This window comes from Marmota flaviventris, chromosome 5 (assembly GCF_047511675.1).
Source record: "Marmota flaviventris isolate mMarFla1 chromosome 5, mMarFla1.hap1, whole genome shotgun sequence".
Lineage (NCBI taxonomy): Eukaryota > Metazoa > Chordata > Mammalia > Rodentia > Sciuridae > Marmota > Marmota flaviventris.
Window position 1 is genome coordinate 46,470,782 of NC_092502.1, and position 16,291 is coordinate 46,487,072.

The window sequence follows — 16,291 nt, forward strand, 5'->3', positions numbered from 1 at the left end:
TTTGGGGAAAATTACTGGAAAAATAGGTACTTGGGGAAAACGTTCTCTTTTACCTTTACTGGGATAAAATATTGAGTCTTGTGGGGAATAGGGGAAAAAAAGTAGTAAATTGGATGTTCCACTCAACACACAGGTAGGACTTTCCTCTTAAGAGAAGACAACTGAATTTTTAATGATGTCTGTATCTACCCTCATCAATGAAGCAAATACCAAAAGAAAGCTATAAGTGGTTAAATAGGTACTTTGTAAATTAAAAATCACTCTTCACCCAAGTCTAGCAATGATATAATTTCTAAGTAAAAAAAAAAAAAAGTTATTTTTTTCTCTAAAGTAGAGCAACATAATCATTCTCCATTCATATCTTGTAATAATGCCCATGTGTTGACTGTATATGAAAACATGTAATACAACAACACTCAGATGATAGTGAGCTTCTCCTACATAGCAGTAGCTGAGACATCAGCAGGGTTATTGAGGGGCATTTCAGATGCTCACACGTGTCCTCATAACATCTGATGGAGTCATAACACTCATCCCATCAATCTGACTAGACTTAGATTATCTACCTTTGCCATCTACACAGGTGGAAACGATTAAGCCTGCTTTCCTATTTATTTATTTATTCATTTGCTAGGCTGACACAGGCTGTCTGCAGAAAGGTAAGGCGAGCAAGTTTGTGGTACTTACAGTTGCCATGCGAAATACTGATTGGCTCAGAATCTTCTGGGAAACCAGCCCCAGCAAAGTGTAGCAGTGTGAAATATAGCAGCAAGGCTTCTGACCTCATAGTAGTTCAGCGGGGAGACTTTATTTTTCTACTTCACCCTGCCAAAGAGCAAAGAAGGGATTTTTTTTTCCTCTTGCAAGTCAGCTATATTCAATTCCATAAAATGAAATGGTTTTGAAGATAATTTGAGACAAAAAGGCCTCTGCCTCATATCTTGTCCCCTGTGAATTCACTGATAACTGTTCTCCATGAGAAATCTGTACCCTATGCCCACTGTACCCTCCTCCCCTGTACTGGAGTCCTTTTGCAAAGCTTCTTCCAAACACAGAACACAGGATCTCAGTTCCTATGACTGGACCATGTTTAGGCCACTGTACAACAGCTATTGCACATTTAGGAAACGCTGCATTCCAAAAAGTGTAAACATCTGGGGAGCACTTTGTTGTTGTTAAGGTAAATGCTTCTTTTTCTTAACAGGTCTATACAGATCAAATACTGCCATCTCCCAAACATATTTTGTGGGCCTAGCCTGGGATCTTTCAGAATCTTATAGTTGCCAATATTGAAAAAAATAGATTTCTGATAGTAATGAAGATTTTCATTTTCTTTATAGAAAATTAGAATATATGTAATATTGACCTAAGTGACAGAATTTCCAAGGTATGGCACCTCTATTCCCAGGGCATGAACACACACAACTGACCCCATTGCTCATTTGTAGTGTCTGCTGAACCCCTTAGCTGAGATTTTCACCCCTCATTTGCCTAATTCTATAGTGACCTTAGATATAAATAAAATAAAACAATCTATATTTTGAAAGAAATAAGTAAATACCTTCAGATTCTGTGAAGGGTCCCACAAGGAAAATCTGAACCAGTAACACTGATTTAAAAACATCCTATTTCTATATATTTTAGTCTTAAATACTACCTTGCCATGAAACAGTAGTAAATAAAATGCCATATATACTGTTCTACCCATCTGTATTTTCTTAAAGATGCTCTTTATGTGTAGAAAAATTCTTCTACATCTTAGAAATAAAAATCCCACGTGGAACTGCTGGATACGGAAAAAAAAAAAGACTCCTAATACAATAAATATCACATAATTCTAATTCTCAGACATAATTCAAATACACATTGATCTATCAGGGAAATTAATATAAAATGGATTTCTAGCTTTTTTTGTAAAGAAGCTTTTCCATCATTCCAGAGTAGAGGTCTTTGAAGTAGCCTGCCAAAGATTATCTTTTTTGAACAAAGCTGTTTTACAGTAGCCCATCAATCATTTAAGATTTGCGTGTAGAAATGTCAACCTTTGTAACCTGGATGTCTTTGAAAGTTAATTTGGCAAACAAACTGCTAACTTTGTGCTTTTTGGAACACCATTTTAATATTAGCTACCTATGTCTCTTTTCTTCCTGTCAAAAGAAAGCACTAATAAGTCCTGAGTTATGTTGCATCATAACTTATAATTTCACAGACACAGCTGGGTCTTAATCATTTCTTCAACTGAAAAGTGCACATTAATTAATTTACTTTATCTTGAAAATCAAAGAGAGAGTTTGAGAGAAAAGCCTAAGCAATTCCATATCTTCAACTCTGATGCACAGATTAAAATTTAAATGATTACTTATTCACAAGGGTAATCCATTACTAAGAGACATAAACATGTATTTATAGGCGGGTTAAAAGCAAGACTATTCATTTATTTATTTGCCAGTTCTTCCTAATCTGAAGAGTCTGAACGCAAAAGAAAGAGGCTTTGAGCTGCCCCATTTGCTTCTCAGGGCTCCTGTTCAGTTTAACATTAAAGAGAAGGAATCAATAACAGGAGTAAGTAAAACAAACAAGACACCAGTTAGCTGTTACACTTTAGGTGAGAAAGCATATGGAGAAGAGAAAGAAGTGGCAACATTTTATGGAAAACTCAAGAGCAGAATTACAGTAAAAGCACATTGCCTCAGAGTTTGCAGCTTGTAATGGAAGAATAAAGGAAACTCAAAAGGTTGATTCTCATTCCTTTAGAAATCTTGGAAAATATATATGTATGTTTTCAGATTAATTTCTCTCAACATGACAAATGAGTCTCTATCCTTCCACAATGGCCTTCATCATTGTACAAATGTCCCACAAACTAACAAGACAAAGCCCCACTGCTTTATTACACTTTATTACACACACACACCCCAATTTTAATTCTTTCCAACGCAAGATTGCATGGGTCAGATGCAAAAATCTCAAGCCTGAAGCTGGCAGGAAGAGCAATGCATGCAGAAGAAATCTATTATGCAATTCAATGGCTTCTTTTAATCCTTACATATAGCCAGGATCACAGCTGAGATATGTCATTTAAATATCTCTAGGTTTACAGGAGGGCTCTCTGCCAGGAAAAATAGCTGTTTTATGTGTCTTTCTATCATCACATCATCAGGGAGTTAACATGTGCATCACACGGGTAAAAGTGTTCTGGCAGAACTGCTTATGCTGGCCGGTCCACGTGAACACTTTAAATTTTTTCTTCGGCTGAAGTTTTGATATATTGTTCCCTTCCTACTCAACTTTGGACCCTAACCCTTGTAAATATGTAGACAATGTATTTTCTTGTTGAAATGACTATTTTGTGAAGGAATCCTCATTCAATTATGTTGTCATTTCCCATTCCACAAAATATGGACTTGGGTCTCCTCTCTAAGATCAGGGTAACATGGACTTTCAGCAGCCGAGGAGAACAAAAATAAGCAAGAATTTTCTATTGAGTTTTAAAATCTGGGCTGCTGCAATTCACAAAATTGTTTAATTTGTGAAATTTGAAAAAACTATTCACATGTAGCATATTCATAGGTATCTGCAAACGTTTATTTCCTTGTCTGTGACTTGCTTATGTAGACTAAAGATGACATGGACTTAAGCATTTATTCAGAAAATTAGATAAGGGAAGACTGTCAATAAAAGGTCTCTTCACAAAAACATTAACTTCAAAAATAAGCTTATTATCCTTGAAATTTCCATCAAATTGTCTCAGTCTGCAACTATTCTTAGCCTGAAGAGAATTGGCCTTTGTAAACCACACCACTACTATAAAGTTACAATCCCACTCTGTCCAACCTATGAAATTCACAGAAAACCTTAACAACACTCTTAAATTTGGTCATCAGCTTCATGAAAATCTTAGGTCTATTTAGGTCCATTAATTCATGTTGACTTTCTGTGCATTCCGAGCCCAGACAAAAATTCTTTTTTACTGTATTTTTTCCCAATAGTTTTTATGACCAAATTGAATAATTAGAATTGTGAGGCACAAATGGTGTTGTGACTATTGGCTGGCATGAGCCAAATGAACCGTGTAGAATGCTAATCGGCCAGGAAACTAGCCTTCAGGTATTCCAGATTGAAGACCAAACAAAAGGGCTCTGAAAATCCTGCAAATGCATTCCCACTGACAATTGTGTTTTAAAATGAAATACCTTCAGCAGCTGGACCTTCCATCCATTCATGCATGCACACACACACTTCTCACATGCCCTTGTCAAAAGTAGGTCATTGTGCCAACCAAGTATGAAGCAAACAGGGTGTCATTGGACCTGGAAATGATTATGAAGTCAGAGAATGAGGTCACCAATTGCCACATCTTAGCTCTAATCAATGAGGTTAATTTTATAAAAAGCTATGAGGTCTGGGAAGCCATGGTAAGCCTACCCAGCCAAAGTACCACTCAGGCTTACCCCTGATATGAGCTATAACCCTCTTCCCAACTATTCCCCAGATCTTGCCCTGGAACATGATCCTGGGGCTCACAAACTGGTGGTACGTTTCAAAATTGGCTCACTGAGAAAAAAAAACTGAGTTAGCAACATAGAGGGGGAAAAATAGGATATTTAACTTAGAGCTCCAAATTTCTGCCCTCCCCCCAAAAAACAAATGCAGGGATCTGACTTTGCTGGCCCATGACTCTTCTGAAGCTGACTGGTGGCTGCCCAAAGTACAAGGACTGGCCCTCTCCAGGTGGAAATATTCCCTCCATTTTTCATTGTCTTAGAAAGCCTTCCTCACCTGTTCACCTCTGTGAAGGCAACCTCCATGCCACCCAGGTTAATCATATTGCTTTCATTACATGAGGTATTCTGCTTAACTTTACTATCATCTGCAAGTTGCTGAGTGTCAGCCTTAGCAAATAGACCCTGCGGGACCCAACATCTATATATACAAATGAACAGATGCTGCTTATTTAAAAACCCATTTGGGCTACTCCACACATTCACTTCAAGACTGAAATAAAATCAATAACTTGCATCATGGACCTGGCTGCACATACACAACCTGTGTCTGACTTGGTATCCACAATGATATCTTCCAGAATATTGTCATCTCATGACAATATTCAATTTGGTCATAAAATTGTGAAAATAAGTGATATGAAAAATAATAGACATCTGAAAAATCTAAGTATGGTCTTGAAATAAAGAGGAAATGATGATGGGGGGGTAGTTTTCTTTTTTCCATGAGTAAAGTTATTCACTACCATGTTTTAGTAATTCTTTTAAAAAGTACAATTTCTACTGACATCATAGGAACTTTTCATTATTTCCAGTGTCATTAGTAAAAGGAAGGGCATGCTAATGGTGCAATCCTGAGAATGCCAGTCAGTCAGACTGGCTGACTCCTGGTTTTCTCACCTGCAAACTTAAAGGACATGAAATGTAACGGTCTGTAAAACTCCTCTAGGCTGAGATCCTACAATTCTAAGCAATTCTGTCCCAGTGAAGAAGGGTGTATGTGTGTAAGAGTGATTAATACAGGGAATGACCTTGAACCAAGCCACCCCAGGGTCACACATTTCCAAAGCCAGGCAAACTATCTGGGTGGGAAATTGAGGCAGGAGGAGCAATAAGGCACCTAGCTGAGACAGGGTGGGGTATTAAAGATCCCCACACCTTCCTCCTTGCCCTGAAAGGTGGTGACAGAAATATTCAGGCTTTGATTGTTGAGTCAGGCACTATCTGAAACTCAGGAGAGGCTGAAAAAGGCAGGCAGGTAGCGGTCAGAAAAAGTCAATGTACCTTGGCAAGCAAAGTGCGCTTTCCAAAATGAACGGGTGGGAACAGGGCTTAGTGTTTTCTACACTCTTTCCTGGCTGCCCCTAACAAGTACATGCTTCAGAAGGTCTAGGGACAATCAATGTACTCATGCGTGATGTTGTGTGTGGCCCACGGGACAGGGAACAAACTTGAACGTAGCTCTCTGCGGGTGGTAACAGGCACGGCATAGAAAGCTGTGAAAAGCCGGTCATTCTGAGGCAGAGGAGCCAGCGTACTATACTGCTTCCACTCAGTCTCAAGACCAAGAGCAGGTCCCAGAAACACGGACCTGGCCAAAGAGAAAGCTATTGTCACCCCTTGATCATATTCAGAGTTTAGTTGGGGTGTACACTAAGTGTAATATTTCATTTTATTTTATTCCTCTGGCTCTCTGGCCTCATCATCTTTTCCTTTCAGGGTTGACTGTCTACATTTTTAAATTTATATTGCTTATAAAGCTTCTTCATGAAACCAAATGGATGCCAATGACACAGAGAACAGAAAGGGCAGATGGTAGAACAGGGGCTTGGAAACCTGGCCCATTTATGCCTGGAAACCTTTACAAGATGCTTAAACTTTCTGAGCCTCAGTTTCCCCATCTTCAGCTCTGTTTCCTTAACTCTAGTATCTCAGAAACTGCACGGTCTTCCATAAAGGTTTATTTGTTTCTCAGTTGAGACACTAAAAATCGCCTTTTAATAGCTTTTCTTGGACTTAACATCTCAGGCAGGCCCACCCCAGTTAGCTCCTGGTATCCTACCATTTTAGTAGGAGAAATGCCCTTTCTCCCTCCCTCCTAGTCACTAAATTCCTATCTCTGGAAGTGGGTTCCAGGGGAAGCAGGGGAGTCTGTTTCAGGAATCACATTCACATTGGTGTGATTTTTTAAAAAATATAAATCATTATACACTAGTGCAAAGGAAAATAATGATGTGCAAACAGAAAAGGATGAGATGGAAGTGGATGTTCATCAAGCACCCTCTGAATGTGCCGTACATGTGCGTGGTATTTTGTCTAAACATCACAGATAGACAGGCCTTGTCATCTCCACTGTACACAATGAGGAACTGAGGCTCAGGGAGATTAGGCAACATGTCCAGGCAGCACAAAATAAATATTTATGACCCATTAATAAAAAGTTACAGCATAATAGTCAAAAGGGAAAGCCAGGACTAAAACCCCGGATCTTTGTGATGACCAAGTTTATGTCCTTCCCAGGACATCAAAGAAAGGGAACTGAAGGAAGGCTGGAGAGAGAGAGGGTGGGGGAAGAGAAAGAGCGGGGGTGGGGTGGGAGATATGCTGGCATAAATGGAAACTGCACTTAAGATAATAACTGAATATAGGTTGATGCATCTATGCTTCTATGCTTATGTGGACAGAGTAGCTGAAAGTCCCTAATGGCTTCAGTAATAAAAATCTATAAAAGAAGTATACAGTTGCTTCCAAACATGTAGGCAGGCAAAGGCTCATTCCACTTTATGGGCCTGTGATTGCAGGCTTAAGGTGATAGAAAGATGCAAATGCTTCTCAACTACAGTTTTAGGAGGAATTGATTATCTCATGACACTACTGTGCTAAGTGCAACTACTTGTATCCTAGCAGCCTCCCTCATGGTGATGTTTTCAAGTCAATACATATGAAGAACAGGGTCAGTTGTGAAGAGTAAGAAGGGGGGCTGCCTGCTTCAGTGGCTAAAAAGACTGGACACCTCTCAAGTCAGAGTAACAAACCTGCCCAGGCAGAGGTGGGAAAGCAGGTGTTTGTGTGGCAAATGCAGCATGCTGAATGCTGGACACCTGTCTCACAGAGATCAAAACTGCTGATTATTTTTGCACCATAGAAAAATTTAAAGAACTAATGACTGTTTAAATAGCAGATGTCCTTCAATGACCAGGTCAGCCTGGTTTCAAAGAATGCAGCATGGGAATGCTGCTGTCCAAAGGCTGCAGAGTCCGGTCAAAGATTCTAGAACACTTCCCAGATGGATTTAGAAACAACTTGGGCCCATTGATCCTGGTTGAAACCTTTGCTGTCTGCTGTCTTCAGGGACCACGAGAGCCAACTGTTCAGTGGTATTTGCATTAAGATATAAGATTCAGAAAAATAGCTCTAGCCTCTTAATAAAGCATCTGGTCTTCCTCTCTTCTTCTGAGCCATTAACAGAGACATAAAAGCACCCATTTTGGAGGAAAAGGAAATGCCACAGACCTAACTTCAACACATTTTGGAGAATGATGATGACATTCAATGGGAGATAATAATAAATATCGACTGAGTGTAATGTTCCATTTTAGATCTGAAACCACTGTCACAAAGGCTCAAAAAAAAAAAACTGTTATGAATTCAAAAGTTCTTCTAGGAAAAAAAAAAGATTTTTCTTTTAATAAAGGTTGGTTGTATACCTATGATCTTTTGAGGGGAGAAGGAAAGTCTTGGGTGATTTTTTTGTTATGTTGGTTTCCTTTCTCTACCCCCACCACAAACACCCAGAGCTAATGAATTTAATGCACTTGGCTTAGACGATTCAGCTGCAGTCTCATGACTCATTAGGACTCGGCTACTGCAGTCATGATCTTAGCAGGCCTGAAAAGACTGTGGCATACCTTGATCTCAAAAATCAGCAATAGTCCTAAGTCTGTTTGCCCATGGCATGTCTCAGCTTTTGGCCATCCCCATCTTTTTAAACTTTTTACCATATTGCTGAACTCAAATATGGGCTTCAGCTGCAGAAACAAATAATCCCTTTATTTTACCATTAAGAAAACCGAGGCTCAGAGAAGTGAGGTCACTCACCTAATGTGGAGCTGCTCAAAAGTGGCAAGGCTGAACAGCAGTTGAGGACTCCTGAGTCCTCATGGCCCTCTTTCCCTATATTACACTACTTTTAGAAAGGGAGCCAGACTTCATTCACTTCTCCTTGGCTTGCTGCCTGATGTTCATTATTTCCATTGCCTGGTTTCTACCTCACTGACTCCCTGTTTTCTACTGGGAGCAAGGCTCTGTGCTGGGTTGCTGATAGAGACAGGGATGGGAACTCCCCCTCAACCCACACCCAGGATCTTACTATTTAGTGGATGGGCCTGACAGCTCCTGCCTATTGTTCCCCAAATAGAAATAAGACCATGGAAATAATGAACAATGATCATTTCTCAAAAGAAATTAAAATTCTGTTGAAGAGAATACTATCTGGGAGTGAAGGTGTTGCACACTTATTTACATGTGGTGGGAAGGTCAGCAAAGTTTTTCTTGAGAGAAAGCCTTGGATTGGATCACTGCATGGGTGTCCACTCCCCAACAACCCCCTATACCCTAGGCCCATGGAGGAGGCAGACCTTGTGGTAGGAGGATCAGGTCAAGGCAGTTGCATATTAAAACAGAAGACTCCATGCTGATTGGGTTTTTGAACTGTCAAATTGGGCTATTTTGCTCTTTGCTTAAGGAATTTCAAACATTTGTTTAAAGTAATAGATGGATTTTTTTTTTTTTTCATTTCACCCAAAGATCTGTTTAAAGTATTTTAACTGAGAATTAAAAATGTGTCTGGCTTTTTTCTTCTTCTTCTTCCTTCTTCCAGGGATATGAGAAAATAAAAAGAAGGGATGGGGGAAACTCTGAAGCTTAAATTCAGAATATTTGTATTTTTTTGTTCAAAGTACTGAGCATATGGGTGATTTCCCATTACTCTAGCTAATGTTCTGTATATTTATGATTTCATTAAAAATGAAGCAGACAGCAAAAATAACACACCTAGGTCCAAGGTATTTTCCCAAACCCTTAGAAAGATATCTGCAGAATGAATTTAAAGGTGAAAATCAGAGTATTTAGTGACTAGAGTTTTTCACAACCCTTTGTCAAAATCCTGAGGGAATTTAAAGTAAAATAAAGAAACTACTGCCCTTTGACAGGACAACTCTCCCTAATAATTTCTCCTCTCTTTACTCTCAGTTGTTGAGAGAAAACAGATTCTTCTAGCCATAATCTAACCTCCCTGATCCTTATTCTGCCTGGGTTTGCTCAGGCTTTGAAGTTGCAGGATGTGTTTTTTTCCCCCCCAGTTTTTGGAGTGGGAGTCAACTTCAAACATGGCTCATAGAGCAAGGAAAACAACCCGCAGGTTTCTCTTTTCTTGAACTCTGAATAACATCCCTGAATGGTAATGCTCACAATCGTGGATAATGACAATTTTGACCAATCCCTAATATTCCTTATTGTCTTCTTGTTTGTAAATTACAGTTGAGGGGCGGGAGGGTGACAGTCTCAAGATCAGAAAGAGAGTGAAAAACGTTTCTCCGAACAAAAACGTTGGAGTCGGGTCCTCTGGTGCTCACTGCACTGACATCTTTCACTGCACTCCTATTAAGTGAGCTCCCATGCGTTTGCCTTGTACCCCCAAAGCCAAAAATAGAGTTTATAATTCACTAATAGCTTCTGATTGTACAAAATGAGACATAACACTATTTCTGGATCTGCTCCAAAATGGAGCATGATCATCAGTAAATTCTCTTTGTACACGGTGAATTCTCTGTATGTCTGTGTATGTCTAGACACATCCTGAATAGAAGTAAGAGGGAAGCATTAGTTCCTGAGTTTCCATAATTTCTCCCACAATTCTTAGGAAATCTGTTTCATTTATTAAAACAAAACAAAAAAAGTCTGCTTTATGTCCCCCTGAGTTGGGTGAAAATCGCAAACCTACACATTTAAAGCTATTATTGAATTTGGTGGATATTGCCAAGTTTTTCTGAAATTAATGTCATCTTTTTTGGCTGTGTTCATATACTTTTACATGTAAAAAGGGGTTTGTGAGGTTGGCTTGATTTGCTTAGAGCAAAATAACCCAGGAGTTTTCCAAAAGCAGTCATCAATTTGAATTAGGGTAAGGAGAACACCATTCATGGGTTGCCCAAATTGGAGTTACATCTAGTGATACCCCTTCCCCAAAGTTTATTTGCTTTTTAATATGAAATCCTACCTTCAAAATTAATAATTATTCCCAAACATCCTAAAGATATGCTTCCCCAAGGCCAATGAAAGTAAGCTCCAGGAAATCATGGGTTTGTTTGAATGTCTCCACTACTTAAGGACTTGTTTCTTTGTATAGGTGGTTAAGGGTCCCAATACAGCAACAGACTGACAGCCCTGTTCACTGGAAGGTGACCCAGCATACTGAGGCAGTCAGCACCTGGCCCATCCATTTTGGTACTACTAGTTGTTTTAAAAATCTGCCTCAATTTCTGTAGGTTGAAAAGGAAATTAAAATTTGCTTGACCCTGTTTTTCTGGATCTGGGTGAAGCAAGATGGTTTTGGAAATATAGGCAAATGATCTCTTATTTGCAATTACAAACAAAATTAAGTCCCTGAAAACCAACAAACATGAACAAGTTTTGAAGACAAACTTGACTTGAACTTGCATGAGTCCATTTATACTCTTTATTTATTCCCATTAGAGTTAATATTTATATAGTTCACTGCAAAACTGTTAATGGGTTTGACTACTAACATTGCTATAGAACCTACTGGGGTATGTGTCCCATATCACTTTTGTACAATCTGAAAAATTTTAAATTCTGAAACATATCTGTTTCAAGGGTTTATAAAAACAGAGAGAGAGAGAGAGAGAGAGAGAGAGAGAGAGAGAGAGAGAGAGAGAAACTATATATGTCTTTGTTCCTGAAGAGATTAAAAACAAGATAAAAAATGAAAGAAAAAAGGAGATCCTTAGAGCTAAATTCCCAACACTGGTTTTGCTAAGATGGGAGCTCTCTAATTATCCCACAGTGTGTTGTGAAATCCTCAGGGAATTAAACAAAATTAATCTGATTTCATTTATTTTTTAAAAATGTATGTCATATTATCCTTGCAAGAATAATTCTGAGGTTACGAATTGCTGACTGAGTTACCAATTCTTTATTTCCTCTTTTCTGGGTTTATAATGACAAGTTTCCAGGCTCCTTTCCTTACAAGGGACCCACAAGAAGAGTCTTACACAAAATAAATGATGCTCACAAAGCGGATGTAATCTTGATAGAGAGCTTCTCCAAGTCTCCCATGGGTAAGCAATGACATCCAGCAACAGAAGTGACTGCCTCACCCCTCTGCCTGAGTGAACTCTGCTTTTCCTCCCATCTGACAGCCAACTACAGGCAATTCAGCACTCCTTCCTCTCTCTGTATTAATGGGTAGACAGGCTTTTTCGTGCATTTGGTGGTGGTGTCTCCAAAGTAATGTCCGTAAGTAATGTCCATAGCGCCAGCAACCTGTAATCTTTCTTTCCCCCATGGAATAACCTGGAAATGTCCTTATCCAATCCCTGTCAGGTTCTGAGAGGAAATTGTCAGCTGACAGGATCTGTCCTTTGCTCCGTTACACATTCCTGCTTTTAATTTTCAAATATCTGCAATTTCCTTTGGAAACACCATTAAGTTTAGGGACTAAAAAGTAAAAGGAAGAATTTGAATTTCTAGAATTTTTGAGGCAGACAACAGGTGGGGGTGGAAGATGTGCTCTCACCTCTTCTTCTTTGAGGTGCTCCTCTTCCCATCGCCCCTCCCCTTTCTGTCTTAGAAAGTGGCCATTGGTCATCAGACACAATGGTAATCAATTTTAACTCTGAGAGAAAATGGAGGCAAGTGGTTAATGTCAGATAACCTGGACACAAGGGTAATTACAGCAATCCAAGTGATATGAAGGGAAGACAGCCTATGGATATCACCAATTAACCCTTAAATTTTTTTTTAAAAAAGACACAATTCTCATAATTAATAGCACAGCAGACAATCACTGTAATTATAATCTCTGCCAGAAAGACCAAAATCAAGAGGAAAAGTGAAATTATTCAATAAGCTTGAGTGTGACAGGCAGAAACCAAATTAATGTGCTGAGGGTCAGACAAAAGATAAGTGATAAATCAGAGAGAAAGTGAGTGTGAGACACCCAGCAGAACAGCCCAGGCGCACCACCCCAGCACAGCACCCGGCTCCCCGCAGGCACGTATCCTTTTTTTTCTGGGAAGAAAAAGAGGCACCGGAAATGAATCCAGGGCTCTGAAAGCTACTGATCTCCTGGTTTCCAAGAAGCAGACGTCCATCTGGGTTTTCACTGCTAAGAATTCAAGGATCTGAGCCATGAGATGGAGAAATCACAGCTACGAAACCCATGGAGCGGGGAATAATGCATGAACTTCTTTTCATGAAGGAGATTCCCCAGGTTCACTTTGAATAACTAAAAGACTAAAGCAGAATAATTTTCTTCTCCAAGAGCAATATTCTTCCTGTTCAGTTAACACAGTCTTCATCTTTCCAAAGAGTGGTGGGAAAGTCATTCTAAAGTGTTATGCAAGAACAGTCAGATGTGTTCTTCACATATCTATTTAATCAGCTCTTTCCAGCATCACCAAGGCATGAAAGAAAGCTGAGTATCTTCCAGAATCTTCAATGAGGAGAGAGAAAGGTGCTATGTGGAGCTTGGGCAAGATTACCATTTTCCTGGGGCACCGCTCCACCATCTGCAAGTGGGGGCGGAAAGGTGTCTTTCCTTCCTTAGGCAGGAGGCACATTTGAAAGTTAATGAGAGTTATTATCAGTGATGTTTCCATTTTTTTGAAAGTAGTTTTATTCCAAAGGAACATTGCTTTTGTACCTCCAGTGTTTTGGGAGTTACTAGCAAGAACATGAGACGTGAGAAAATACTGTGCAAGTGTGTAGGCATGGAAGGAAGATGTTTTTTTCAATATTCGATAAGACACACAGCAACTGCCTTTGTTGGTAGCTTTCACTTGCTCATTCACTCATGCATTCACTTTAGAAAGGGCAGTCTGTGATATGAACAGCGAGGCATGTGCTGAGACTGTGGGGGAAGACCCAGGTTACAGGCTTTGCTGGGGGTTCTGCTCTTAGAATGGCTCTAGGCCACTATGGAAGATAGCACATGAACAGCTATAACCCTGGTCCAAGGGTTAAGAGTTAACATGCAGGCGCTGATTCTACTTCCAAAGCGCATGCCCAGTTCTCTGTCTCCCCACATCATACCTACGATAGTAGGTCCTCATAACCTATGCCATTCTCAGCTCATCTAGATTTACTACCATAGCTCTCTAATTGGTCTTCTTTCACTTTGCCCTCCCTCAACTTAGTTTTGATGTAGTGACTGTTAGTGTTTTAAAAACAGATCATATCATGCCCTACTCTGCATAAACACTTCAGTGGTTTCCTACTGCATTAACACCAAAATTAAAACCCCTATCCTGGGCACTAGAGGTGTCACCCATGTCCCTGACTCTGTCATTGTCTATTCCACAATTTCCCATTCTGCACCAGCCCCTCTCCTTCCTTGCTTTCCTCAAAGATACAGGCTTTCATTACTGTCTTAGGGACACACTGCTCTCTCTGCTTGGAATGATCTTAACCCAGTCTTCATACAGGTAGTTCATGGTCATTCAGGATTCAGCTATAATATCACTTCTTCAGATAGGCCTTCCTCGACCCTTCAAAACAGCCCAACACCTTTTAAAAACGTTTAAAGTTATATATATATATATATATATATATATATATATATATATATATATATATATATATATTATAACTTTATATATATATAAATTATATATTTGTTTGTTTGTTCATTTATTTCTGGGTTTGGTACTAGGGCTTGAACCCAAGGGTGCTTTATCACTGAGCTACAAACCCAGTCTTTTTTAATCTTATTTTAAAAATTTACTTTGAGACAGGGTGTTGCTAAATTGCTGAGGCTTGCCTCCCACTTGGTAATCCTCCTGCCTCAGACTTCTAAGTCTCTGGGGTTTCAGGCATGTGCTACCACCAGAGCTCTTTTTTTTTTTTTTTTTTTAACCTTTTTATTTTAGTTTATGCAACTAGATCTGCTCCTAGTTTTTCTTTTCTTTCTTTTTTTTTTTTGTTACCAGAGATGAACCAAGGGGTGCTTAACCACCAATGACACCCCTGCCTCCCCACTTTTTAATGGACACAATGCCTTTATTTTATTTATTTATTTATTTTTTTGTGGTGCTGAGGATTGAATCCAGTGCCTCACATGTGGTAGGCAAGCACTCTTATCACTGAGCCCCTTCCCAGCCCTCTTTTATATTTTATTAGAGACAGGCTCTCACTGAGTTGTTCAGGGACTCAATAAGTTGCTGAGGCTGGGTTTGAACTCATGATCCTCCTGCCTCATCCTCCAAGTTGCTGGGATTACAAGTGTACACCACAGCACCTGGATCACTAGTTTCTACTTCATATTTATCTTACTTGCTTTCATCTGTCCCTCCCCTCCTCTAGAATGTTAGCTCCATAAGGACAAATTTCTCTTATTAATTACTGTATCTCCCATATTGTAGAACAACGCCTAGTGCATAGCAAATTCCAAACAAATACTATACATTTTTAATTATATATTGAATAATATGTTACTCCAGACAATTTCTGGGGGAAAGGTACTAGGAAAAAGGAAAGAAGAGAGGTGAGGGGGCAAGGATTGGCATTTTTCAGATATCTGAAAACCTAAAAGTCAGTTGGGAGGGTAGAACTAAGCAATGGATGGAAACCACACGGGAATGACCCCTCTGATCAAAACAAGGAGAAAATTTCTAGCAATCCCAGTAACACAAACTGGTCAACTTAAGGGGCTGGGGAGACCAGAGGAGTGCCTGGGCAGAAGGAATACTGCCCAGGGCATTCAGACATGGAATGTGGGACTAGATGAGACAACATTTAGGGTTCCAGCAGGGAGCCTGACTGTCTATGGCTCTTGGATCCTCTGAAAAGTCCTACCTCCCACATACTAGGGAAACACTGATTAGAAAGTCTCAGATGGTCCAGCAAAATCCTGCTGTGGACGCAGACTCTTCTGGCAGCTGTTTTCATATTGTTCTGTTGACCAAAAAAAAAAAAAAATTGTGCCTGGAATCAAGAGACCAAACAATGTCCTGGAGCATGGGCCACCCTCATTCATTCAGTCTCCTAGCTGTAGAGTAGGTCAATGGTCAAAAAGCCTTGGCATGGAGAGAGATGGCATAATAATTGGTATCATGGACAATAACCAGAATTTTTTGGGGACGGGGACATATGGCATCCATAGGACCCCACCCTGTTTCTCCCTACAGAGCTTAGTGGTCTTGCCATGCAGGACGTGAAGTTGGGCTCTGGTTGTGCGACCTTCCTGGGAATGTCAACCACTGGCTTATTACTCAGGCTCAATTGCCAATGACAAACAGACCCCAAGAGATTATTTAACTTCACTCTTGTCTCAAATCCCTTCCCAGTGACTCATAACTTTCTCTTGACACCAGAACAGCTGGGCCAGCCAGCTGGAGAGAAGATATACAGATGTTGCTGGCTGGAGTCTGAGGGGCTCTGGAGCTCTCATCTGTGCAGTCAGCCCAGAATGCCTCAGTAGGGACACAGTGTGGGTGTTTCCCCTCTGCAGACAGTACGTGGGTGGGGATACTGTCCAGGTCATGACCATC

At 39.9% G+C, this 16,291-nt stretch overlaps 1 protein-coding gene across 3 annotated transcripts in view; it reads right to left on the reverse strand.

Moving 5' to 3' along the window:
* Sema6a (semaphorin 6A) overlaps positions 1 to 16,291 on the reverse strand; it is a 124,955-nt gene that overhangs the window by 60,229 nt on the left and 48,435 nt on the right. For all 3 annotated transcript variants that reach the window (XM_071612203.1, XM_071612201.1, XM_071612202.1), the window contains one exon: positions 688 to 825. In XM_071612203.1, coding sequence (XP_071468304.1) covers positions 688 to 787 — 100 coding nt within the window. In that variant the 5' untranslated portion in view covers positions 788 to 825. The remainder of the gene's footprint in view (positions 1 to 687; positions 826 to 16,291) is intronic.